Below are 27,362 nucleotides of genomic sequence, written 5' to 3'. Positions count from 1 at the left end.
CAATATTTTAGGAATTATGTAACTGTGTGGATGAAAGGCACTAATTAGCTATGTATATGCTGAAAAGCTGACACACTTTCAGCTTCTATTCCTTTTCTTGTTATCTGCTAGGTCATAAAATAGCAGAGCCTTAATTCTTTGTTAATGTAGACAAATGCTCACTCAAACATGAGTTGGAAAAGGTGGACAAGGACACAGTCACGTCCTTGTCATTTTCTGTTGCCTTTTCTCTCTCCATTGAGGAGAAAACCCACTGAAATTCTGAGTAATCACTGACCTTTCTTTTCTCATTCTCTTATTAGACTTGGGCTTGCAAGGCTTGCGTGAGAAAGGTCAAAGCCTTCTTGATCAGATATCCAACCAGGCATCATGGGCCTATGGGAAGGATGTGACCATTGAAAACAAAGAAAATGTGGACCATATCCAAGGAGTGATGGAAGATATGCAGCTAAGAAAACAAAGGTAAGAACAGCAATTCAAGTCATTAAGATTTTTGTTGGTTAACAAGTCACTTTTTATACAATTTAGTTTGTTGTATAGAGCCCATTTTGTTTTATGTTCAGGTAAGGGATGCATTACAACTGTAATTGATATTTGTAATATATTTAAATGGGACAGAAACTTCCCTGACTAATCTGTTGTAGTGTATTTCTAAAAACAGGCACCTTTTATATTTTGGTACTGGATGGAGTACTTGAATGCTTTCCTGTGCTTGTAAATGCTCAGAAATTATACATTCCTTTTATATGGAGTTATGAAAATATGCAAGAGGTGTCTTTTATATGTTAGCAGTTTGAGATGGGAGTATAATGTAATTACAGTAGTGGTGATGGGTGTAAAATTACATATTAAACAGCCTTGTTTATCCTCTTTATCACAAGCTCTGTCCTTTGCATATGGTATTTTCATTCCTGAGGATAGGAAGACAGATGAAGGTGGTGTTGGAGGGGACAGGGTGCAAAATGAAGGCACAGATTTCAAATTTCAAAAGAGCAGATGATGGGATACAGGACCAGAGAGTCACCCCAGCACATGGGGTTTGAGTTTTGGAAAATGATTGGGAAAAATGCTGGAGGGAGTTGAATTTATAAGAAGGATGGATTTTGCCTTCGTCCTCTTCCTCCAAAATTTGATTATTTGTAATTAAAGATGTGGTAGTACTGGATTTTCTGTAGTACTGACTCTTTTTTTTCCTACTCAGCAGTGTGAAAGAATTAGATGCTATTGCCAGTAATACTGCTGGAAGCCCTGAGACAATGTCCATAGCAAGGGCCTGGTGTTCAAGGGCACTGGCTGAGCAAAGAGGTGCCTCTGGGCAACAGCAAGGTCTAGTGAGCATCAAATTGCCCGTTTTACAAATTAATTCCACTATTCTTAAATTGTTTTCTTAGGGAGCTTAGTGTAAGGAGCTATGTGTTTTGGTAGTGCTTAGAGAAAATACTGTTTTAAGTCTGCCCTCTGAAACCTATTAATTTAAGCAATGCTTGTGTTTAGAGGGCCAGCTGCAAAAAGCTACAGAGGATGTGTCACTGTGCAGTGAAATGGCAGCTGGAATTCCACACTGAGCAAAGAGATGGGCATGGGAGAAGGGAAGACTTTGTGTACACAGTAATGGATTCTGAATCAGCTGTGAACTCAAAGATGAACATTGGAAAACTCGCAGAAATTGCTTCAGTGTTCAAACACACAGGGAAAAGCAAGTAGAATGCCAAGAATTATTAGGAAAGGAATAAAAAACTGAAAGAAGAATGTCGTTGTGTCAATGTATAGATTGTATAGATTTCTGTTTGTGTTAGACAGTTCTGGTCTGTATTCTCAGAAGGGTCATAGGATTGTGGGAAGTCAGTTAGAGGACTAAAACATCAATAGTATTTCCAGACAAAGGTGTGAAGCAGCTTGCAGATTGTGAATGATGAAACAAGGTTATTTAGCCTGGAAGACAGACAAAAAAGTAAAAGGACTAAGTATCTCTCAGTAGCATGTGATAGTATTTTTGCTGTTTAATTTTTTTCCCAAGTTCTGTTGAATGTTTCTTGTTTACATACACCCGTTGTCATGTTTATTTTTAGGGGCATTTTTGCTGCTTTATTTATGATTTTGGAACCTATAAACTGTTTTCCTGCATTATTGAAGCAGATGATGTCCTTTCTGTAAGCATTGCAGGACATGTAACAAAACACAGCGTGCTAACAAACTGTTCTTTGGAAGAGCTTGTGTTTGTAACCAGTTTGGAAAGGATCATGCACACAGTCTTTTGCATTTGCTTATAAAGCCAACTGTTGTTGACATTAGTAATTCCATTTGCTCTGAACAGGAGCGTGAGTCTTCCTGTCTGCTTTGTGGGCTCTGAAATTGAAGTGGAAAGCATTCTGCTGGATATGTTAGCTTAGGTCTCATTGTGGAAAGAGAAGGACTGTCAACACTTTTATTGGAATTCTGGAGAAGGAACTGCAAACTGTGCTCAACTCAGAACAAGATAATTAGGGTCGGTTTTTATATCAATTAGATTTTGAAATGCTTCCTGACAAGTAAAGCAAAGGGCATCATCATATAAGGGTTCAGATATTACCATCTGTAGTCAGCTAAAAAAAATAAATGGAAAGATCTATTATCTTTCAATCAGCCTCATTGTATTCATTAAGGAACATTGCCCCCAGCAAACAGTACAGTTCAGAATTAGGCCAGGTTGAAGCCCACTTTAATCTGAATTTTAGTAGGATAAAGTCTTTCTTAGCCTCTGTTTTGCAGAGCTTACAGTGCAGCAAGGTAAGGAACCTGGGATGCTGCTGCAAGACCTTGTAGCTGTCTCTGCTGTTACTGCCTCGGGCTTAGCCATATCAGGAATCTTGAGGATCATGATTTTGGTGACTTGGAGTGCTCAACTTATTGCAAGTTTCTTATTATTGTCTGTGGCATGAGGTATTTTTACCAAGCTAAGCAGCTTTAATGGCCTTTTCACGAATGCTTGTATCTTAATGTTTCTCACTTGAAAACATTGTTGTCGATGTCAGAGTGTTTTGTGTCTGCTTGTTTTGTTGCTTGCATGCTTTGTGTGCCTGTGTTGATGACTCTTTCTGTGCTGCTGTTTAAGGTGTGAGGATATGGTGGATGTGCGGCGGCTGAAGATGCTTCAGATGGTGCAGTTATTTAAATGTGAAGAGGATGCTGCTCAAGTATGGAAATACCTCTAGAATTTCATCTTTCTGATCTTTGTAGTCCACTGGGTTGATTTATGGGGGTTGGTGGCTTTACAGTACTTTTTTTGCAACTTTCAGATGTAGTTTTATTTAGGGAATATGCACAGTGAAAATAAAGGCTACAGCAATGTCTGCAAATAGTGTATTTAGGGATTGCATGCATGATCTACCAGCTTGTGACAGCTCATTCAACATTTTTTCTGAATCAAAAATATATGCTAGTATTGAAATAATGCCACTCTTCTGGTTTAATTTCTTTTTAAGGTATTAGTTTTTATTCTTTTGGCTTGTTTTTAAGGCAGTAGAATGGTTAAGTGAACTGTTGGATGCTCTGCTGAAGACACACATCCGACTGGGAGATGACGCTCAAGAAACAAAAGTTTTACTGGAGAAACATCGAAAATTTGTTGATGTTGCACAGGTGAAATGTGTTGGGTTTTTTTCTTTTAGCAATATGGGCTTTGTGCAGTTTCACATCCTCTGCTAAACAGAATCAATATCTGTATGGACAGTCATTGAACAGCTGTCACTGGTTCTTCTGGTTTCCCTCAGTGCCTGGGTGAAGAAATTGATTGCTGAAGTTGGCAATGGGCCTAATGAGATGTTGCAGTTCCATCAAGAGCAGCAGTGCTGCAGGTCATGACCTTAGTTAACCTTCAAATAGGCAATGCCAAGAAGCAAACAAAGTTCACTGCCTTTTGTGAAAGATGTATGTCAAATAGTCTTTAAAATTACTTTTGACAAGCTGCACCAAAGCACCTGGCCAGAAGTTTTGTCAGTCATTTACTGCTTTTAGGAGTGTCTAAATTGGACTTAGTAATTTAGAGATGTGATGTTTTCTAATTCCACCTGTTGCACTGGAATTTCCTCTTTTGATGGATAAGAGTTGATGGTGACAGGAGGGTCATTTGCTGTTACAGAGATGTGCCTCAGGGCACCTGGATGCTGGCTGACCATAGACATGGTGCCAGTGGAGTCAGGGAGGCAGTCCTCTCAGCAGTGGATATCAAGTATCCCTTGCAAGATCCAAGCAGCTATTCAGAATTCTTGGGAAGCTCTCTTCTTTTGCCAGTGAGCAGTGGATATTGGGTTTTATTTTTTTTTAAGAGTGAAAGCACTGTTTTGTCATTACAATTTTATTCTTATTTTACCAGCATTTTCTAGTAGACCAGATTAGTTCAATGTACTTTGTGAGCCTAAATTGTGGAGCTTCCATAAACTTGACTGCTGTTGTTGCTTTAAGATGCTATTTTGTTGCCAGGTAAAGTGCAGGGTTTTTACATGCACTTACTCTCCCTTCCCCTCCAATTTTTAGAGTACTTATGATTATGGGAGACAGCTACTGCAGGCAACAGTGGTCCTGTGCCAGTCCTTGAGATGCACTTCAAGGTCCTCAGGGGACACACTTCCCAGACTGAACAGAGTGTGGAAACAGTTTACAGTGACTTCTGAAGAAAGGGTGCACCGGTTGGAAACAGCTGTTGCATTTCATTCCACTGCTGAAAAGGTGAGTGTTGTGTTTTATTAAGAAGAAAAATTTCTTACCTGAGTTCAGGCAAAGAAAATGTAAGAAATATGAAGTTGCCAGTGTGTACATTTACCCTTTCTAAATATTTTTTTTAAAATGGCAGAAAAATTTACATATATTTTTCCAACCATTAACTTCAGCACTTAATGTAATAATTTTTCATATACCCATGTTGGTATAGGGCCCCCTTAACAAAAAGGAGAACAGCACTCTTCAAATGGGAACTCTGATATTGATGATAAAGCATTCCTTTATGTCTTTGAGACTGTAATTCTTTTAAGCCAGGAACACTTCTTTGTGCAAGGTATGATACAAAGCTGTCAGGTCGTTTAAGTTCTTAGGGGAGTTAAAGCTGTATTGCCCTTTAAGCTGTATGGATTTTGTGTGGGATAACCTTCTCACAAACTGTAAATGAGAGCAGCTCTTGCCACTTCAATTTCCACACATGCTGTCTTGTTCCATCTTGTATTTTGCACCTGGAGGGGTTTGAATGTGCTTTCTTCAGAGTCCTATAACCAAATGTCTCACTGCTGCACCCAGGCAAGTGAAGCACCCTGGAGGATGAGCAGTCAGGAAGAATGTGATGAGGATTGATAGTTGCTGAAGGGGGAAAATATTGAGAGCTTTCAAATGCTTTTTCTTGAGACAATGTCCTTTAATGTAGGTCATGAGGGGTAGGGCCTTTTTTGTCCACAGCTGCTTTTTTGTGTGAAGTGGTGTGTTTTAAAAAATCACTTTAGGGTGTGTATCTCAAATATTGATAATAAAATTGCATGTAACTGAAAAAAACCCAAATCTTGCACATGGTAAAATTATTTCATTTTGTCATTAAAAGAGGGCATGGATTCAGAGTTGATTAATTTGCTACTTGGTTTTATTAGTTTCTTATTTGTATTAGTGGAAGATACTTCGAATTTGCAGGCATTGGGAGTTGGTGGAGGTTCACAAAAGCAGAAATAGATCATCTGTGCTTCCAGAGATCTACCTGATACCAAATTAAATTTCAGTGCTTCATAAACTCCTAGAAGAGTAGAATCTCTCAACCCATTATGAGCACTCTTTCATTTTGCAGTAGTTAATTGCTGGTTTTAGGTAATCTTAAGTTTAAAGAAAAGTAAATTAATGTCTGACAAAACAACGCTCTTATTCAAAAACCTAATTCTCCTTTCACTATTGGACATATCTTAATGAGTCTGTGTGGAAAATGGACTGAATATCCATGCTGCTTGGGAAAGAAGTAAGGAGTGGCAAAGTGAGAAGTGGAAGAAAATAGAATACTGGTATTGGGTTACAATCCCATCTGGAAAGACTTGTGTTCAGATTTTTGTGGTCCTACCTGTTGTGTGCCAGATGTGGTTTTTAGTTTTGAAAGCTGTTGTAAGCAGTTTTCATTGACCATGGTGTTTCCACTTTACATTACTGCCTCGTATGTTTAATGATGTCAGTCACTATTTTTATGCATTTCATATTTGTTGCAGGAATATTGTCTAGGAAGACTACTTTTTATTCCCTCTCAGAAGTAATGTAAAACATTCTAATACAAAACACTGGTAGCCCTGAACAGTCTTCTTAATGAACCTTAATCAGTATTTTCTGTTCTTGAATTATATGTGTCAGTTGATCTCATGTAAATGTGGCAGTGGAAATGCCAAAAGAGCATCCACTCTGCCAGTTAAAAACTACATGCTATCCCTTGTGTACTTCATTCTGTATTTTCTTACTTTTATTTAACAGATTTTGCAGGAATGTCCAGACCAGCCAGAAGCTTTTAGTGAAATGGATCAATTTGATGAAATTGAAGCAGTTGGGAAATCCCTGTTGGACAGACTAACAGTGCCTGTAGTTTATCCTGATGGGTATGTGGAATGGTTTCTAATGCCTTTGGAATCATGCTCTTGGTAAAGTTGTATAATAGTCTCATATGCAGAATAATCCTGAAGGCTTATTGCTGAAATAGGAAAGTGAGCACATTGTTTTTATAAAATTTGAAATAGGACCTGCCTGCTTTCTATGAAAAAATGGGGAAGAAATTTTACTGGGTAATAATGCACTGCCTTTTTAAAGTAGTGACTTTTTCACACTGAATGATTATTAGATTTATGCACCAGCACAGTATGCAGAAGTAACAGAAAAATGACCAGTTGCAATCTCTTCTCCCTGAAAGAAGATACCAGATGAGAATTACAGGATTTCTATTTATTTATTTGCAATTCTATCTATCTAAGCCATTATATTGAAAATAAATTAATATTTGAATTATTCAGTAAACAAAACAGTACTTCCCTCAAGAATTATTCATATTAACTTTAAATTGGTAGTTCTCTTGAGCTACAAAACAAATTTAATTTGGATTTTCTGCCATAATAAAACTCAGTTCTCTGTGTTTAATGATGTCTGTTGTTATGCTGAGCTTGTAGTTAATTTCTACTTGAGTTACAGCCAACTGTGGGGCAAGTCTCTGGTGTGTAGGAAGCCACACCATAATGAAAAAGGTCTGAAATAAGTATATTGAATTAGAGGCTGAAGCCTTATGAGATAACATCAGGCAACTGCATTAAACATTACCTGAAGTCTACCTGAAAAACACAGTTGCAGGAAGCTGGTCATGAAAATTTATTGTCATCTTATTTCCAAATGCCAAATGCCTTCTGCAGGGTAGATCCTTCAATACAGAGAGCTAATCATGAAGATGGGCCCAGGCCTGAATTAGGAGTGGTTTTCACTGTTCTTTCAATGGAGTGTTTGAAAATAGTGGAGGATTTTATAGCTGTAGAAAAACCAAAACAAACAAAAAACTGACCCAAAACCAGATCAAGCGGTGTTTGTTGAAGTATTTTTGTGTAACTTCTGTATAGCAGATTCTACTGACCTGGTAAAAGTAACAACTGTTCAGTCCTGGACGTTATTTTTGCCCCCTCTGGAATTTCAGTAGAATTTTGCATATCCCCCTTCACAAAAATGGTATGGTAGTTGTTCTGTATATCAGGACCCCCTGCTCATCAACCTGGCATTCTGGTTTTGAGGTGTTCAGCAAATAGTTTGCTAAGGGTTTGGTGATTATTAGAAATAGTTTGAGATTTAAGAACATACAAAATGTCATAAATGGCTGGGGGTATTTTCATCAGCCTGTTCACCTCTTCAGATTTTTGCCAGTGTCTTTTTGGAAACTCAGGTCACTGCTCCCTGTCCTGCTCATGGTTTCTGCTCTGTGTGAGGAAATGCTGTGATCCATGTGCAGTTGTGCAGGCTGACCAGTTACCCCCTCAAATGAGTCTGTTCCTGCACAGAATAAATTTTTCTGTCCAGTTTTGCCTCTCTGAAAGTCCTTTGTCCTGCTGCCATTCCCAAAGTGTTCAGCTTCTCTGCTTTGTAACTGGATTTAATCCCTGTTCTTCTGAAACACATGTTCTGTTCAAACCCTGCCTTGGCTGACAGCTTGGTTAGTGGTTTCCCTAACATTTCAGCTGTTCTTTTTTGTGTTTGAATTACACAGCCATGTGTTCCTTTCAGTTTGAGAGGTAGATGGCATAATTTGACAGCACGTGGTTGACTTAACAGGTGAAGAGTCCTTTAATAATGCAGCAATTTTATAAACTCAGAATTCATGTGTAGACAGGTATCATAGATTGTCACAGTATGCAAAACTGTCAGATGGACTTGGGGGAGAGCCAAAGAAGGGTGGTGAGAAAGAGAGCTGGGAAGCATCCAGTTGTGCTTCTAGAATAGTGCCTTGCTGCTCAAATCACAGAATGGTTTGGGTTGGAAGGGACATTTAAGATAATCCAGTTCCAATCCCCCTGCCAAGGGCAGTGATACCTTTCACTAGACCAGCAGTGTCTCACCACCCTAAAACTTCTGTTGAGAGTGTGTTTTGGATATGAAAGGCTCATTGAGTATTTGTAACAATTTCACAAAAATTTGCTGTTGAGTCTTCACCACTAAGTCTCCAAAGCTTTTTAAAGGTGGCTTTTAAAGACAAGAGGAAAAAGTGGCTATTTTTCTTATCTGTTTTGTGTTTTCTACTGCAATTAACAGGTGTATTAATGTACTGACTTATTACTGGTAATTTATTGTGGTTTGGGTTTTTTCTAGGTCTGAGCAGTACTTTGGGAGCCCAAGTGATATGGCTTCTGCAGCAGAACACATCAGGGAGAAGATGAAGTTAGTTAGCCTGAAAAAGCAGCAGCTGAGACAACCAGAAGCCACTACCCCAGAGAGCTAATACTGACCTTGTCTATGAATTCATAACAGGACTTCAGTTTGTAATCCAGCATGTTGTTTGCATATTACAGAATTTGGTATAATATATTAAAATGCATTTCACAGCTGTCTATACGAGTCTCATGTTTTTTTCAAAGTAAATGTTCTCAGCATCTTAATACTGTACATCTATCAAGCCATAATTATTTAACATGCTATGAAACCATAGACTCCAAGTATCTTATGAAAAGGAACTGTAAACTTTGCACTGAAATTTGCTGTAAAGCTTTACCTGACCTGTCAGCTGCTTCTTAGTTTGACAGCTGATGCAAGCTTTGAGTGGTGCTAATTCAAGTGTTAGAAGTTCCATATTATGAAACTCTAGTTCTTTGCTTCCCCCATGCCCAGGTGATGTAGTAATTTTAGACTGTGAGGAAAGTACCTGCAGTGTAGACTGTGGTAACCCTGTAATTTTAATTTGAAATACTTAAAAAAAAAAAAAAATCATTTTTATTGTGCCAGTATGCAACCTGCCCATCAGATCTTTGATATATCAAATTCATTAAACAGATGTTTTCCTATTTGTATTGATAATGTATTAAAAGCTGTTTGTGCTTAATAAAAATCATCTTTTTAAAATCTAAGATAAATTTGTTCTGGTCTGTATTTTCAAATATTAATTATGTTACGTTTTTATGGTAAGTTGTAGTAAAAATAATTACTCCCCCAATATGTTTAGAAAATCTAATAATTTAATTAATAATGATAATTTTTCTTATGAAATACATTGTAGCTATGTGGGAGCTGCTTTTGAACTATTACTGATGGATGCAAAAGTCCTGGCTATTTTATTCTTTCTTCCTGGTAGCTGTACTTGCACAAAAGTAAGATGGTATTTGCATAAGTCAGTGTTGTATTAATCATAGTTTTGTTCCCTTGTAAGACTGGCACATGGCTGCTGTGCTTTATTTCTAAGTTCTTTGTTTCCCTTTGAATGGAGAGTCCTGAATAATGTGAATATCCCTGTTGGTACCTTTGTGGTTAAAGGTTTTCGTGTAATGAAAGAGAAATTAACATGAGGTTCATAACTTCAAACCATGAGATTAGTAATAAAATGAAATTTATTCAGAGAAGGGAATTGGATGGAAACCAAATCAGCTGTGTGCATGGCTTGGTTAACTTCTTAATCTTCAGGATGCAATCTGGATACATCAGTTATTACATTTTTGGAAGATGGTGTGGGATTCTGACCATTTTAGAGTACTCTGTGTGGAACAAACAACTAAGTCTGAGAACTGTTGCCTCACTATACTTTGCTCACAATAAAGAAAATGCTCTCTTCCTACAGGCATTGCTATTCCTCTGCAGATTTTCCTGATGAATGTGTCTTCAAATACTATATTTACGTATTTTTCTTAGTTTTAAGCATTTTCTCCAGAGGAAAGTGATGTTTCAAATCAAGTCATTTATCAAGAAACAGTAAACCCAAATGAAAGGCTTTCCTTTAAATTCAGTGGTAAAGGTATTTTTCCTCTTAGGGAGTTTTGGAAAAGGAAATACAATTTTTTTCTCATGCACTTAATGCAATGTTAAAATATTGCATTAATATTGGTTTAAAACTAACTGAATTTTATAATTATATAATCTTTTCAAATTTAATTTAGTTGTTTAATTGCATTTGAGAAAGCTGATGTCATTACAGCTAATATTTGGAGGATATAAATTCATAAAGAAAGAACTGAAACATGAAAAGTAGGCATGTATTTAATATAAAGTGCAAACACATAAGTAAATTAATATAGTTATAAATAAGCACCATGTCTCCAGTTCTGCAGCATTTGTAAATTGAATCTGCTTACAGTAAATTATGGTCTGCAGTATAAAATTTCATTTAAATGGTAGAGTAAGCAAGTATTACGAACACTTAATTATTTTCTTGGTTTTACTTTATTTTGGATTTTTTTTTAAATTTTATTTTAATTTTTTACTATATTTAGGGCTCAATACTGTATGCAAACCCAGGGCAGTATCAGAAGCTCTTCACTCATTCCTGTGACAGCTGCATGCACAACTTGGAACTGATGACTGCTCACCCCAGTAACCCTGATGTTAATTTTGGCTCAGTGGTGTAGTCCAATCTTGACACTGCTCTTATCTGTCCTTTGACATTCCTAGGGGCCACTGGATCCTGACTTTGACCCCTTTGACTCTAATTGAGTCTCCAATGCAGCATCTTGGGCTGTGCTAGCTTTTGCCCTGCCTTTCTGCTCTCTCCCTCTGGAATTCCTTGTCTTTAGGCAAATCAAGTGTCTGGCAAAGAGCTGTTTCCCAGCACTTTGCCATTTGCCCATTTTCTGTGTATCAGGAATGAGGGCAAGAAGTTTCCCAAGTCATGTTGCACAAGAGTCTGCCAGATATTTCAAATCCTATGAACTCTGAGACTTCCTAGCTTACTGAAACAATGGAATAAATGTTTTCTGTTAATACTGCTTTTGAATGTAACTGACTGAGAGAGGGATTTTTGTGCTGGTCTGTACTCTTATCCATCCTCTGTGGTTATACTTGGAACTAAACAATAATAGCCCACAAAGTCAATGAGATACAGAGTTAGTGAAAAGCAAAGTACCCTCTGCTCAAGTAATCCATTGTTACTTGTCTCTGCATTTACTACTGTGAAAAGAAAGGTGGCTCTACTTGTAGCTCTTCCTTTTTTGGTTGCAGAAATCATTCAAACAATGGAGTTCCAAAAGATTCAACTATGATTCAGAATTTTTAAGCAGAGATCACATGCAGTGAGGGTACAGTGCTGCAAGGGGTGAGATGGGGAGATAGCCCAGAAAGAGAAGGATTGATTGTGAGGATTGTAATTGTTACACCCCTCAGGACATTACAACTGATGTCTTGGAAGTGATGGAGTCAACCCTGTTCGTGGTAATGAAATGAGCACTGAGATTTTCTGTGTTCCTGTTAGCCAAATTTGGATGCATTTGAAATGTTTCAAAATATGATAACTATTTTGTTACCCCTGCTGGTAGCATAATCCTGAGTGTGCTTTTTGTGGCAGTGAATGGAAAGGTGATCAGCTTGGTAAGTGCCATCCCTTTTTCCTAGGGCATAAATTGCACAGACTGACAGCCATAGAAAAGGCTTATACCTCCAAGGTCTTTTATTGCAAGATGTGAGTGGACTGTTGTATTAGTGTCCCTAAAAATGTTTGGTGCTGTTCACCACTTAACTTTATTTTGTGTTTAATAGGATTTATGGGCTCACATTTTTCTTGGAAAAGAAATAGATTTGGACCATGGGCTTCTATAGCTTTGTGTGAGTGGCAGATTGAGCATTCAAATGAAGCCACTCTGGAGGTGCAGCAGTGGGTGGAGAAGGGCTGTGTGCAGAGCAGGATCATGTAGCACTTCTTGTTCCATCCTGCTGGCCCAGGATACCAGTGCCAGCTGACAGAAAGATGAGGGGAAGATTTTTTTTTCTGTCACAGTAAAAAAATAAAAGTGTCAGTAGGTCACGATCACAAAGTGAGGTGGTCACAGGCTTTCTGCAACAGGAATGACTTGTGATGGTGTTACAACAACCTCTAGTTTCCTGAATTCTTGCTACAGGATAATTTTAGTTTGTTTAAGGAGATTGTTAAGAAGGAAAGCTTTCAGAGCTACAGATGAAATTCTCTAATAGCTCTGAAGCTAAAATGCTGAGAAATGGATGAAAGCAAAGATTTGGTGGTACCTAACTTCTGAAAGATTGACTTAGTATCTCTACAGATTTTTGTATTGGTAACAAGGGAGTTAGGACTGCAAAAATGCTTAGGCTGTTAGATTTCTGTTCTAGTTTTTAAAAATATCTAGTTTAAAAGAAAAAAAGATTGAAACATATAGAATAAAAATCCATACATATGTAATAGCTGCAAAAGTACCTGAATGTGAGCTGCATAGCCACAAAAACTGTTTGAGTATCTTTAATTTGCATGATATAGTTCCAACTAATAAATCATTATCTCTTTGGAGAGCTATTGTCTTTTCCAGGTTTGTGGAGAGCTGATACACTCTGAAATAAGACAAAAAGACAAATAGTCAGGCAGTTACTCTGTTTGGGGTTCCTTGCACAGTCACTGAGAGTCTCAGTGGATTGAGTTTTCTGGAGTGTGCCATTTCCACAATTTCCTGGTGTGTAACAGTGCAGGCAATTGCAGAGTTCCTTCTGCAGAATCAAGATCAGATGTTAGGAAAATATTATGTGATATCGTTTTTAAATTATTGATTTCCACAGGCATCCCACTTTTGTTTCCTTCAGTTGAATAGTGACTGATGCCTGTCAAGACTGCATCTTCATTGAAAATTCTATTAAAAATCTAATTGCATGTCTTCTGCAATGCTATGGATTCAAGGAGTACTTCAAGATATTTTTCATCTAGGTTTACTGTGTGAAAATACAGGTAAGACTAAATAACACAGAAAAAGGAGATTGATTTCACACTTCTGTTGGGTCCCTTTATACAGAAGTCCCAAACTCATGGTATTTTAGGACCATTTTTCTGTGATTCTGTGAAATTGGAGGACAGCATTTCACATACCAAAGATATTCATCAAAATAGATGCTTGTTTGACTGTAAAATTTTAGTTCTGTTGATACAAGAATGAATAGAAACAGGATATATTAAAAGGCTTTTGGTATATTTAAAGCACTAATGAAACACTTGAGCTCAAAATAGCAAGGAAAATTAATGTAACAGCTTTCTCTTTTCCTGTCTGTTGACTTGAGTTTACATGGGTCTCTATTACAGCAAAAATTATGGGAATATAACACAGAGACAAGAGGAAGGCTGAGTCAGGAGATAAATACCTCCTGTAAAAAAAATGCTTTCTTAAACTTTCATATGTGCTGAGGAAATATATTGGAAAATGTTACAAAGGAAATTGAAAATCCCCATTTTAATTTAAGTTCAATGAGAAAAGTTCAGGTAATTTTTCAGATACTAGTGATATTTACAGTTTATAGGGCAAAGAGCAGGGCTAACATTTCTGACTTTTGAATCATGAAGAAAAGCAAAGGAAACTTTATTTGGTATCATTTGGGGATGCATTTAATGAAGGTTGTAAGTGCAAACAATTGGTTGTGTTAGCAAAAGTTGTGCAGATAATTTACATTCTTTTTAGTGCAGATAAACCATGGTTTTTTAAACAATAATGCAGTTTCATTGGCAGTTTAATGACAACATTGAAACATCAAATGTGCTGTGATTACTGAATGCCAAGGAGAAACCAGATTTTTGTGCACAGGTAACTAACAGACCAAATGTGCTTCCAAGTAATTGTGCTTAAAAGCTTAATTTAAAATTATTATGCACTTTAATCATTCTACAGTGTTAAATAGATATTTTTTGCATATTAGGAAGCCTTTTAGCTTTTCCACCAGCTGCTAGCTGATAATTGCTATCAGACACCACTGATGCAAGCTCCTGTTGGGAAACCTGTTAATGCACATTGGATTTGTACTGTAAAGGGGGAATGCTGCAAGCTATCTAAAATACCCTGTTGATTTACCAAGCTCATACATCTGTGCTTAAAATGTTTGAGTGGACCCAATGTAGGCACCCCTACTTTCTAATACTCAGCATGTAAAACTCTGTGTTTGAGAAGGCAGACTTGGCCCCAGGCTGTGTGTGTCAAACTCCTGTAGCAAACCATGTCAGGTGCCTGCCTCCTCTGCACACCCTGCTAAACCTGGTGTCCACTGGTAAATACACTTGGCTCCTCTGAGGATGCCAGTGGTACAAACCCCAGGCTTGTGCTCTCTGCTCTGCTGCAGGGCTGTCGCTGCCAGAAGGCAACATGCATTACATGGGTTAGAAAATAGTCAAAATAAGGTTTCATGGTAGCTGTGGGTCCCAGAACACCCACAGCAAAATGCTTGGGCAGCTGTGTAGGTGTGTATTGGAATAAGGATGTGACAGCTCTTGGTAGAACAGCCCTGAGATGACTCCAGTGGAGTCCTGAGAATTGCTGGCTCCATTTGAATGGATATAAATGTTTATAGGTTGGGCCTTAAAAACTTTGAGCCTTTTCCTAGACTTTAAACCAAATTTTAATTCTAATAATCTATAAATTATGAAAATAAAGTGGAGAGGAAAACTCAGCTTTAAGAACAGACTTTTGGAGGAACAGAGAGAAGCCTTGTAACTTGAGACATTCTATATCAGAATGAAGAATGAACAAATACCTATCAAAACCCTGATTTTCATTTGTTAGTGTTCTCCATTTTGGCAGGAGCAGTCAATGTGTTAATTTCAGAGGTGCAATTTTCAGGCATGGTTATGCTTGGTTTGCAGTGAATGATTAGCCATCTCAATTTTGGGTTTTCTGCTTCCCATGTTCATTTTCCTAACATGAGTTGCAGATGCTGGGTGACAACATATTCCCACTGCCACTGCTGAATTTCCAGGCATGCCAGGATTGCTAGGATTCCTGTGCCTCACAGGATAAGAGGCTGCAGAGTTCCAGTGGGCTGTGGAGCTCCAGTAGAACGCTTCTCTCAAATACTGTGCCAGGTTTTCTGTGTGATAAATGCCCTTTTAACATTCCATTCTCCCCCTAAGGTTTTTAGACTGCTAGGAAAGAGAGCAGCTTTCATGGTGCCTCAGCCATTTTTACAGGCAATGGTTACTTGATATTTAATATGATTGTGTGATACGAGTCTGACTTCCAGAGAGTTGGGAGCCAGCCATATCTAAACTGGTACCAAGAGCAGCCTGTTCTTTTTCTCAGCCTCTGTATGCAGCTCTGTGTGCCTCTATTGGCTGGTACATAACTGCAGGCTGGGCTCAGCAGGGTGAGGGCTGTGCAATGCACTCAACACATTTGAGTGCCACTCCACATATCGGTGGTGGTGATGTGAGCCTGATGCCCACTGTCTGCTTCATATCACTCAGTGCCTCTCAGAGCATGGCCTTCCTCCTCTCCTCCTCCCCAGGACTAATGTATCCAAAGGAACACAGTAATTTGTGACATGTAAGCCAGGGTTATTAGTGCTTTCCTCGAAATGGCATCAAATGCTGCTGTGAGCCACGAGTTCAATGAGCCTTGCTGGGTTTTATTTCCACTCATCACATGTGGCCAATTTGTTAGGTAGCTGCTGTTTGCAGGCATCATTTCATGGTGCATTGCCTCTGCAGAGCCAGCCACACATGAAGAAGCCAGGGCATTTGTTCCTGCAGGTGGTAGAAATGTGAACTAATGGAGTGATTTTGTATTTACTGTTAGCTGTTACCTCCTTTCTAGGTATTGCTTTGTCTTCTGGATTTTATCAGAGGTGTGTCCACATGTCTGTACCACTAAACTCTCTTCTTCAGCAGCCATTTCGTCAAAGACTTTGCAAACGATCCAACAGACATTTAAAGAGTTTCTACATTGTTTTACAAAGAGGAGTTTCCTTCTGGGATGAAATGGTTGGTACTGCCAGTGTGTGTTGGGAGGGGGTGGCAGCAGCATTCCCCACTTCACAGTGCTGCTAGAAAGGAAACCTCCTCAATATTAAGGAGTGTTATAGTCATGAAAATCGTGCACACACACAGAGGATATGAAAATCACAGCTGAAATAATTTTCATCTTCGAACACTGAGATGATGGGGTTTTTCTCTCTGTATAATAGTGAGGCCTGAAGAGAGGTAGCAAGCAAAAAAAGAAAAGTGGGAAAACCATTTGATGAATGGACTAAGTGTTTCACATACAGTGAAAATATATATAAAAATCTTATGGTTTCAACAGGTGGCCTTTAATGTTTTGGAAGATCAAGCTCATTCTTTGAAGTCAGTTAATCAAACACCCTGCAAAAAGAAGGAATATTCACACAGTGAGAACTAACACAGAGAAAGGAGTTTAGTTACAGGGTAATTATCAAATATTACATTAAGGGGATGAAAAAAAAGACACACAGCCCATCAAGTGCTCTTGCATGGTATTTTTATCCTGGGAACACTGAAAGTAAGGTTCTGAAACATGGGTACTGCAGATCCTGCTGCACTGACAAGGGATGGCTTACAGTACATCATCTGTCTCTGCTTCTGGAAAGACTAACATGCAATGAAAATAAGGCAGAGGACTCCTCAAAAGGGTCTGTTAATTTAGGCCAGATTCTAAGTATGTGGCACAATTTGGTACTTACCTGAGAGAGACAGGCAGGATCTGGTATGGGGTCCATGTTTGAGGTATCAAGGTCTGTGTGATCAGAACATACAGAGGAATCCTCAGCAGTGTCAACCTTCAGGTTGACAGGATGGACTTATCTTTTTAAAACAAAATAAAGCACGTTATTTATAACCCCACTGATAAATTAGTTTTTTAAAAAGGATCCTAAAGCCTCGTGGTTCTCTAACACCTAAAATTCAGCTGCTCTGCTGAATATTTCTTTCCTGGATAAATATCAGAGGTGTGAAGTAATGTTCTATTACAAGTGTGTCTGGGAAACCTATTTGTGTACCTGCTCTAAATTTAGCCTTCTGAAAGTTGCATAACTCAATTTTACCAACAATAGCAACAATATGGCATTTGTGTTTTGGTGTGGTTTGCATGATTGTATCTACTTAATTAATCCCCTGTTAACTGAATGGCTCCTACTGATCTTTTTGCACCTGCTGGCTGGTTGTGTTTCACAGGTCTGAATGAAGAGTTTTCACTCTTAAAAGATGGCCCTAAGAACCCAGTTACACTGCTTGAACTCTGAACAGTCTGTGTGATTTTTATCTGACATTTCTATTTCTCAAGTTTAGTACATACATCTGTATTTATGTATAAACACTGGAAAACATTTCACTGAAATAGTCTTTTACTACAGCTGAAATGTAAATGCAAGTTAAACACAGAAAATAGAGATGTGGGGCTAAAGTGCCCCCAAGTTAACTTATTAGGGTAGTTTGTAGCTGCCCTGAGAGCTCAATGGAGATTACCAATCTGTACCTTAATCTTCCTTCTTTACAGAGAGAAAGAGTAGCCTGTCTCACGTCTATATTTGGTGCAGAGTGCACACTCCACTGTGCTAACACACCACATCAGGAAGGAATTTCAAATGCTCCCGAGGAATTCAGTAACAAAAGTCCTGTTGGCTTTCCCTACATGCATGGGCAAGGGAACATAGTAATCCTGTGTAATAAACTCTTCTCTTGCTGCTGCTGCTGGAGCCTCAAACACGGACTAATGACCCCTCTAATGTCTCTTCACCCTCCTGACAGAGCTGAATACCCTGGGCCACCCTCTCTGTTGACAGCCTTTCATCTGGGCTGACCTGTGCTGTGCCACCTGTGAGCTGCTAAAAGGGCTGCACTTTTGCGTTCACCAGGCTAGAGCTCCCCGGGCTGTGCAGCATTTGCTCTGGACAACACCAGTGAGACAGAAATGTTGAGCTTCTGCAGAGGTGCTGATGGGGTAAGTCTGTTCTCCTCCTGATTCTGTGGGAGCTGGAGAGCCTGACTGCCATTTCTGCAGTAAACTTGAGCTGATGTGCTGCTGTCCTCACCTGGAGCATGAGAGGGAATAAGACATGATCCCTTTGCAATTCACTCTCGTGAGCTGTTTTCTGGTTTGATTCTTTTTACCCCATTCAAAAGTTGAAATTTTCACTGTCTCTATTTTGCCATTATATGTACCCTCGAACAGTCATCAGGTCACTTCTTTCTTATGTTTTTTCTCTAGCTATCACTTTGAGGAAAGGTGTAAATGCAACTTGCATTTTTAATTGTTTTTGACAGCAAAATCAAATTAAACTTGCTAAAAAACGTGATACCAAGTAACTAACCTCTTCCAATTTGAAGAAATCTGTTCAAACAGCTTGACTTTGAGATACAGCTGTTAATCACTCAGAGCTGTCAGTGGCTGCAGATTTATTGCAGGGGCCCATGGTCCCCTCTCTTTCTCTTCCTTTCCTCAAAATACTTTTCATCCTCTTTTATTTTATTGTTGTATGAAACCAATTCAAGGTTATCTGCAAGTAAAGAATCTGAAGAATTTTATTTGTTGTTGCATGGGGTTAGTTTTAATAAGGAAAGGAACTTCTTTCTGAGGGCACTAATGTCTTAATCCATTCTCAGAACAAGAAATTTGTTTTGCTGCAAAGATTCTTAAGTGGAGAATCCAACACCTTAGTTTTTTATGCTGCCCATCTTGAATCATGTGCTAAGATAACAAGATATGAAGAAAGCAGATTAGATGAATGCATTATTGCCAAGCTGCTGTTGTTGTTGTTGTTATTATTATTATTATTTCTGTATTTCCAAAACCAGGGCAGTTATACCCTCTTTTAGAATTCAAGCCTAATGAATAAAAATGCAAGCAGTCCCTATGTGCTGCATACCTCTTTATCTTGTACATAAGACTAGTAAAGAACTGGAAGACAATTTTCTAAATTACAGATGCTAGAAAGAATGGTGTTTGTTTATGTAAAGCTTAGAATCTGGAGTTTTAAATGTTATATGAGCTTTCTTAATGTGGAGGCTGAAGTGACATTTAACCTTAATTTGCTGGATTTTTCTATCATTCAATAAATAACTGAGATTTAGGTCCTATTTCTTATTTACAGGTACACATAGTGTGTATACTTTCTGTAAATCCTCTAAGATCCATAAAGAGGATACAGGCAAGACAAAGCTTCAGGATGAAAGCGCAGAACTTGATAAATTGATGACCAGTGGACTGAAATGTTTCAGTTGTCATTGCTCCCCATGTCTGTTTACTGATTGGATTTTTAAAATTTTGCTGTCCTTAGAAGCAAACAAACAGTGATTTTTGCTCTTACCATTGCACTGAATTAGCAGTGCTGAGCTGTTGGCTGATTTCTAAATCTCTGATACACTGCTGGTTTTACAGTGAGCAGTGTTGCTTTCTTTTCTTTCACAGAGATGTTCAGTGGGACAGGGACAGCTTTCCTATTGGCAGTTTCTCTGCTTTGTGTGAAGGTTTTGGCTAGCTTTTTCTTTTCTTGCTGATTTCTTGGTGTGATATGAAGTGTATTTGGGATGGGTGATGGAGGAAAAAGGGTAGAAAGGTTTTTGTTGGGGTGATGCATAGGAAGAATGAGAATAGAATATAATTCTATTACAAGAACAAGAACATAATACTTCACTATACTTTGATGTTTTAAAATAAAATTAATATGGAACTATTGTTTCTGCAACTGAAACAATACTCCAGGCAACTCTACAGGACTGTAGTGTGTTCTTGAAACTGTTAAAAATGAAGTGCATTTTATCATATTTACCTCTCCAATCCTTTTTACCTACAGTTGTTTCAGATAATCCATGACATTATTTACACTAGAGAGACTTGAGCTTCTTTTTGTTTTCCTGAGATTGCTTCCTTTGTTCCTTTGTTCAGTTTTGCTGTTTCCTGTGGACAGCTGGTGGATGTTCCTTTCCTCTTGTCATCCTTACTCTCTTCTTTCACACAGCAGTAGCAAAAGGAAAATACCTCTCTCTCCTGACACAAATAGCCCACCTTTTTCTGGCTGCTACCAGGATTTTTGTTTGTTCCAGACAGAGGAACAGACAGACAAGTGAACAAGACAGAGAAAAGCATGCTTGCTAAATTTTGCTCCCTTGGACACAGCTGAAACTGCTCATCATGCAATGGCAAAATCCTCTTTTTTTTTCCCTCCCAGGGTTATGTTCTAAGATATGTTTTGATTCCTTGATAACTTTTCTCTGCCACTACTCTGACGTTTCCCTGCCTCTGTCTTCTGTGCTCAGCATAAGATGAATAAACACAATATCCATGCATTTGTTATCAGACATTCTGAATCCCTTGTCTCAGTTGTTGCCAAATTTGCTTATAGTTAACTTCTTGAGTGTGGCATTTTTCCCTTATTTCCAGCTGTCAGCACTATGGAAAATGATACCTCATTTAACTTGAGTGAAAAACAGCTCTTATGTCTGGCTACCCCAGGGAAATGATGGATTGGCCCAACTTGTGCCATGAAAAAATACACTGAGAGTGCTCCTCTGAGAGAACAAAAACTCAAGGACTTAATACCAAAATTGGTTTGTAACTCCTTTTGTAAGTGTAAAAAGAGGCTTGCCTGTGTTTTCCTAATTAGTTTTCCCAGCAGCCAAGTGCTGTTTGTCCTCCAAGTGCAGTCCTGCCTGCAGGGTAAAAAATCCAAAGCTGCTTGTCTTCTGGAATGTTCTTTAGAAAGCTGGAGTATTTAGCAGGTTTTGTAGAATGGATCTATCTTCAATTCAAACCAAAATAGGGTTCTCTTATCTTTCAATCCTGAAGTTCTCTTCAGGACTTCTGTCTCCCAGGTTTTGTGTTGGGATTCATTATCCAATTTTTGTTCTGCCATACTTTTTACAGGAATACATGCCAGTCCCAAGGAGATCTGTCCACTGTGGCAATACCCAAGGAATACTGACTGCTGTGGCAGGGTCCCTGGGTCTCCTACAGTGTTAGGAAGAGTTTCAGAAAAGTGTATGATATTTGTTCCTTGGTTGGCAGCCTGAGGGTTCATGGTTGTGTTTGGGCACAAGGGATGGATTTTGCTTTGCCAAGCTCATTCTGTTTAACACCAACCACAATAAAGGGCTTCTTCATATCCTCTTGGAAACTCATGCTTTGAAGGTGGTGCTCAGATTAAGAATATAGTCTGCTAATAATTGGAGGGGGGGAGAAATGAACAAACAAAAAGTAAAATCCTACCTTCACACATAAATTGAAATTCCCTGTAACTACCTTAAGCTTCTTCTAATCCAAACTATTTTAGAATTTGCTTCCAGATCTTGATTCCATTGCAGGTGTGCTTGTCCTTGTATGTAATTAGAAATCCAGTTTACATAAAAATGCATTTAAATGTTACGTATTTTTAAACAAACCAAAGAAGCAGGTGCTTAGGGAAGACTTATGCATGTAGTTTCTTGGGTGGAATTGTTTTTCCAGAGTGACCTGCAAGCCTAAACACCAGTGTCACTTTCTCAGCTGTTCTGTGGAAGGAAAACCAGCAGCTGCTGTCCCACAGTGTGGGCTATTGTGGCATGCTCTGGACTAATGGCAGTAAAATTAATATGTCAAACCAATATTGTAATCTAAACGTCTCTAACAATTCCCCACACTGAATAAAAAACTTAAGCAGTGTTTAAGCAGCTGTTAGAGAGGCCTTCCTTATGCTCATTTAGAACAAAATGAAGACTCTAGAAACAATTAAGGATTAAATTGAAAAGCAGGTAAATTATCCTAATCTTGGGAAAAAAATATTCCTTAAGAATACAAAGTGCTTGGTTTCCTTCTCTGATTGTTATGCTCACTATACCTTTAAGTATTTTTGGATTGAAAATCCCTTGTTTTGATTTAGGATTTGATACATATATAAACATGCTCATCCTGTTTAAAGACTTTGATTCAGCAGAAGGATCATGTTGAACACATACATTCAGTAGGTGCTAAGTGAGGAAGTATTTCACTGGTATCATGTGAAGATGCAGATTTGATGGTTGCATGTTTGACACCTCACAACACTGGTTTTTGTCAGTATAGAATCAATGGCATTTTTTTTTCCTAGGCGTTATAATGTGAGAACTCTTTTTAAATTTGGTTAACTGATGTCAGGTGATGCCCACGGAGGAAGCCCTACACACTCCAGATGGTGACAAAAAAGAGCAGGCAGCTTAATGCTACCAAACTAGGGGTGTGTCAGATCTCTCTCAAGAATGATAAACTCAATGGAGGTGTCTATTTTTAACCTCCTGTTCTTTCCTTTTGGCAGACTAATCAGTGTTAGCTGAGCCCTTCCACTGAATGAATCCCAGGGACTCTGGAGCTCTCTGAAATGAGCAGAGGACCCTGAGAGAAGGGCTCAAGCTGCTTCGATGCCTGCAGCCCCGCTGTGAAGCACCATGTCCCATGAAGCCAGCTCGGAGCAGGAGCCTTCCACAACAACAGTCAGCTCCGTGGCTGTGCAGGCTGGGGATGCCAGCATTGTTATAGCTGTGCTCAAGGTAAGGCAGCAGCTGCTGGTGTGTCTGCTCCTGTCTTTCTGCTTTCAAATGTTAACGTGATTAACACTTTTAAATATTCTGGGCAAAGGAGTAGGTGGCATAAAATGATACAGCAGTTAGTCAATAACTAATAGACTTGGAAGTCAACACTTGTTTCTTTTCTTCCTTGGTGGCTTTTGGGCTACTGGTGGGTTTTTTTTTCCCAATAGGATAAATAGTTTTGTCAAAATATGTAGGGTCTTGGAAGGAATTCCTCTTACTCTGTTTAAAAACAGTTAAATTAAAAGAGCATAATAATGTGTTTAAAGCATGATGATTGCAGTTAAGCCTCCTTGAGTTACTTTAACTGTATTCAGCAATAATTTTACACAATAAGTGGCTCTATAAACTCCAGAGATTAGGTATTTCCTGGGGAAAAAATAGTCTAAACTTAGTGAGTAGTTATTTTTGAAAGCTGTGAATCCACAGCCGCACGTGTTTCTGTAAGCCCTTGTGTGCATGCCTACAAGCACCGAAAGGTCTCCTTTGTGAGCTGGAATCCACACCTCCACCCCGGCATTGGGAGTAAATCTGGATGTAGTAATGAGTCCCAGCTGGAATTTATTGGCAGTTTGATTTTTCATTCTCCAGGCAGCCGGGAAAACGTGCTAGCCTCAGCCATTAGAGTCCATTTGTGATGCAAACAAGGTGATAATGAGTTGAGTTGGCATCTAATTCAGGTGATTACCTCAGTTGTGGGAAGGGTTTTTTTTTTTTTGAGGTCAGTTTTCACCCCTCCTGTGAGGTGGTCTGCTGTTGCAGGGGAGTGATTTCATTGCAAGGAGACTCAAGTTGATGATGAAGCCATTTATTTTCCCTCTCTGTGCAGTGGGACCATGACAGTGGCATCACAGTGACATCACAGCTTCGGTCCTTATCGGCATCCTTTGGTGCCTGTCCCGAAGGCTGTTGGGTGTCCCTGCTGCTACTCCTGCAATGTCTTGTTCCACAGATTCACTACAGAGGTGCATGGGACCTATGCAGGAGCAGTAAGATCTGAGGCTGTGGTTTTTACATCTCCTGTAAGATATTTTTTACTTCTGCCTGCCCCACTCACCCACCAAACTCAGCTAACTATCTGTGCCATAAGCTGAAAGGGGAGATGAGTCAGAGAAAAAAAATTGTCTCATTGTGATAATTTTACTCTTCCTGGGCAAAATGAATATTGGAGCACCTTCTGGATAACACTAGTCTGGGATTTTGTTACCTGTTCCAAATGGAGTTTGTACTGTATTCCCTGTGACTTCCTTGTGTGTATGGTCCCAGTGCTCCTATGGAAAGCATGTGTGAGCTGGGAATCCATGTGTGAGTAAATAAATGAAGGAAACCTTGTGCGTTCTGAAGGCTGTAACTCTTTGCTTATTGCAGTGTGGAAAATGGGTGAAGCTTCAGCTAGCTGAATCAACACCAAATATATTAGAAATTGGCAGCAACCAAGATGAGACTAAAAAACTGCTTCAAGATCATGAATTCCTCCTGTCCAAGCTGAAGGTAAGATGTGATAAGACCACAAAAAAAATTCCTCAAGCCATTACAGTTCAGGTACAACAGCCCATGGAGCTGCCTGTGCCTCCTATTGCATTATGGTGGTTAGGTTAAACTCCACAAAAGGGAAAATATCTTCAGCCCTTGTCAGTGTAGCAGATCTTTAATGGTCCTTGTGGGTTCCTTCTAATCCAGGATAGTCTATAATTCTCTATAATTCTCTAATTCAGGATATTCTATATTCCATAATTCTCTGGAAATCAGGCTTCTTCCCAGGAAAAATATGCTTCTGACAGCAGCAGGGAAGGCACAGTTTTTTCTACTTTATATATCAGTGTCAAGTGAAACAATCCTATAGCCCTCAGTAACTGCTAAATATAAAGGAATGTCAAATAATTTTTTAAATTCCCCAAGGTTGTGAAAAGTTTGATTATTTTATAACAGCTGTGAGCACAAGCAAGCCCCTTGTAGGTCTGAAGCAGATATTCCACAAACATTTAAATTGAACCTTAGCTGATGTAAATTGCACTGGGAATGATACTGTAGGATTAAAACAGCTTGTCTTGATCTAGGAATAGTCAAGTAACAGTCCTAAAATCAGATTTTGGCATTCCAAAGAGCAGTGTATAGGAACTGTGGCATTGGGACACTGAGTGACAGGCTGGCATGAAAGAACTGAGTAATTTTAAGTGTGGGTGTTTGACACTGAGAGAAGTCTGAAGTCACCTAAAAAGAAATGTTTTAATATTTTGGTAGGGTAGGTTGACTTTACACATGTAGACAAATTCATTCCTCTAACATCTTTGGAGCTCTGAACAGTAATTTATCTATCCAATTTTTGGGGGGTTTGCATAAACTTGAGATCTGAAAGAACAAACATGATTTGGATAGGATCAAGTATTTGATTTAATATCTAGGACTATGTGCTTCCCCTGTCATTAAAAATATCCACTGAATGAGAGGGAATTCAGTACAGCATGTAGAGAATGTGGCTAATGCTCTGCATTGTGTGGGTTTTGAAGAGTATGAAGAATAGAACCATGGAAAACCCACCAAACACCCAAAACCAACCAAAATACCCAATTCCTAGAGAGAGGTGGTTTTGCTTTCCTTTCTTCTGCAAAGTGCCTCATCTTTATTGTCACTAATGCAACATTTGGGTGTTCTTGGAACAAGCTGCTGTGTCTCTTTGAACAATTCAGAATTAGCTGAGTTCTTACACCCTGATGACAAGAAAAAGCTGATTTTTTTCTTCGAATTTTCAAAAAAAAATTAAAGAGTGGAAAAACAAAACAGAGTAATTCCCATCTTTGAAAGAAACTCCCATTTTTGTAAGAAAAACAAAGTTTCAAATAACATTTTACTATCAAGTCAAATCAGATCGGAAAATTTATTAGGCATAAACTGTTCAAGAATGCTTTGGGAACAAATACTCATTATTTCATGGTTTATGCCTGTGGTCCTTGCAAAATCCAGCATTGATTAATGAATATTCTCTAAAAGAATTAAGCTCAAAATGGCTACTTTTCCCTCAATAATATGAGCTGTGATAATAAAGGACTGCAATGTTGTTATCATTCCTTCTGGCTGTGCATTTTTCAGCCATGACCATTTGTGACTTACTGTAAGTGGTTAACACTTGTCAGTAATTACATAGTCTAAAGTCACTAAACCCACTGGCAAAAAGTTTTTACAAACTTTTTTTTTGCCAAAACCAAACTTTTTTTTTATTGATTCTGTAGTTTTTGAAATATTGTTCATGGTAATTCTTTTCGCTTAGCGTTTGATAATGAATTATGAAGTAGCCATGTGAAGATGGGTAAGAGGCAGCTTGAATTGTTTCCCCATGTCTTTTTTATTGTTGTAAAAAATAAAAAGGAAAATAAATCATGACAGATACCTAGTTATACACTTGATAACTATATGCTTAACTTTACTGATTAGACTAACCCACTTCAAAATTAAATTTTTGTGCAGGTCAGGCAAAAAATCTTGAATAATTAATGATTTCATCATGAAACTAGTCGTGCTTAAGGCCAGAGTTAGACGATTCATACTAAGTACATCTTTGGAATCAGTAGAGATGAACCTATGGACTTTTAGAAGATAATTTATGGAATAGTTGTCCATTCTGGCATTATCCCATGTTCTTCTGTAAACTCATTCTAGGTTTTAATCACCCCTTTGCTTTTTAACTGAATTATCTTCATTCTAGTATATTTATTGCAAGTTATAACCAAAATATTCTTCTGAATATGTTGAAGATTCACAGGTGTAAGGAAGGACAAAATCTGGCACAGTGATCAGTTTACATACAGTTCTTCTGATGCTAGAGGAAAAGGAATGCAATGCAGCTCAGTGTTTCAGGGAATTGGTTTTGGCTTAGCAATGTTAACAGGGTTAAAACAGCCCAAACAAACAGTTTGACATTTAGGAAAGCAGAAGGTACTTTAAACAGCAATTGGAATGGATTTGTTGAAAGAGAAAGCACTAATTTTTAGAACAATTCTGAATTTCTTTTAATGTTCAGAATTATAGTGGTAAAAATTGGTGTGTGGTCTACAGGGCCGTAGGGAAAAATATATGAAAAATGCTTTGCTTTGATAGAATCTACTCTAGCTCATTCATAACCAATTTACATTTGTTCCATTAAATTTAGGAACTGGGAACACCCCACTATTTAAAAAAAAACCCCAGAACACAAGTTTTGAAAAGGGCTCCACTTCCAGTGTTTATGGATTAGGAAACAGATGTGTTATTATTAATAGAGTTGAAAGAATAAATGTTGAAGAGGAAAGATTAAAACTGAGACTAAACAGAGAACATGTATACAATGTTTACATCCAGTTTAAATTCCCCTCAGCAGTCTCACCCAAGAGGTTCTGATTCTAAGCTGTTCTATTCTGTTTCTGTTTTGCTAAATCAGACCAGA

General features: G+C 38.4%; 2 protein-coding genes across 4 annotated transcripts in view; both read left to right on the top strand.

The window, feature by feature from the left end:
• SESTD1 (SEC14 and spectrin domain containing 1) overlaps positions 1-9,058 on the top strand; it is a 49,997-nt gene extending 40,939 nt beyond the window's left edge. For all 3 annotated transcript variants that reach the window (XM_018911586.3, XM_009088033.4, XM_050976838.1), the window contains 6 exons: positions 303-462; positions 3,092-3,173; positions 3,496-3,618; positions 4,513-4,704; positions 6,460-6,581; positions 8,818-9,058. In XM_018911586.3, coding sequence (XP_018767131.1) covers positions 303-462; positions 3,092-3,173; positions 3,496-3,618; positions 4,513-4,704; positions 6,460-6,581; positions 8,818-8,947 — 809 coding nt within the window. In that variant the 3' untranslated portion in view covers positions 8,948-9,058. The remainder of the gene's footprint in view (positions 1-302; positions 463-3,091; positions 3,174-3,495; positions 3,619-4,512; positions 4,705-6,459; positions 6,582-8,817) is intronic.
• Positions 9,059-22,706: 13,648 nt separating this feature from the next.
• The window catches only part of CCDC141 (coiled-coil domain containing 141), a 55,914-nt gene continuing 51,258 nt past the window's right edge, over positions 22,707-27,362 (top strand). The window contains exons 1-2 of the mRNA XM_030241714.2: positions 22,707-22,906; positions 24,314-24,436. Coding sequence (XP_030097574.2) covers positions 22,805-22,906; positions 24,314-24,436 — 225 coding nt within the window. The 5' untranslated portion in view covers positions 22,707-22,804. The remainder of the gene's footprint in view (positions 22,907-24,313; positions 24,437-27,362) is intronic.

Source organism: Serinus canaria, chromosome 7 (assembly GCF_022539315.1).
Source record: "Serinus canaria isolate serCan28SL12 chromosome 7, serCan2020, whole genome shotgun sequence".
In the NCBI taxonomy this organism is placed as follows: Eukaryota; Metazoa; Chordata; class Aves; order Passeriformes; family Fringillidae; genus Serinus; species Serinus canaria.
Note: the sequence above shows the minus strand (reverse complement) of the source record. Positions and strands in the feature narration are given on the sequence as shown.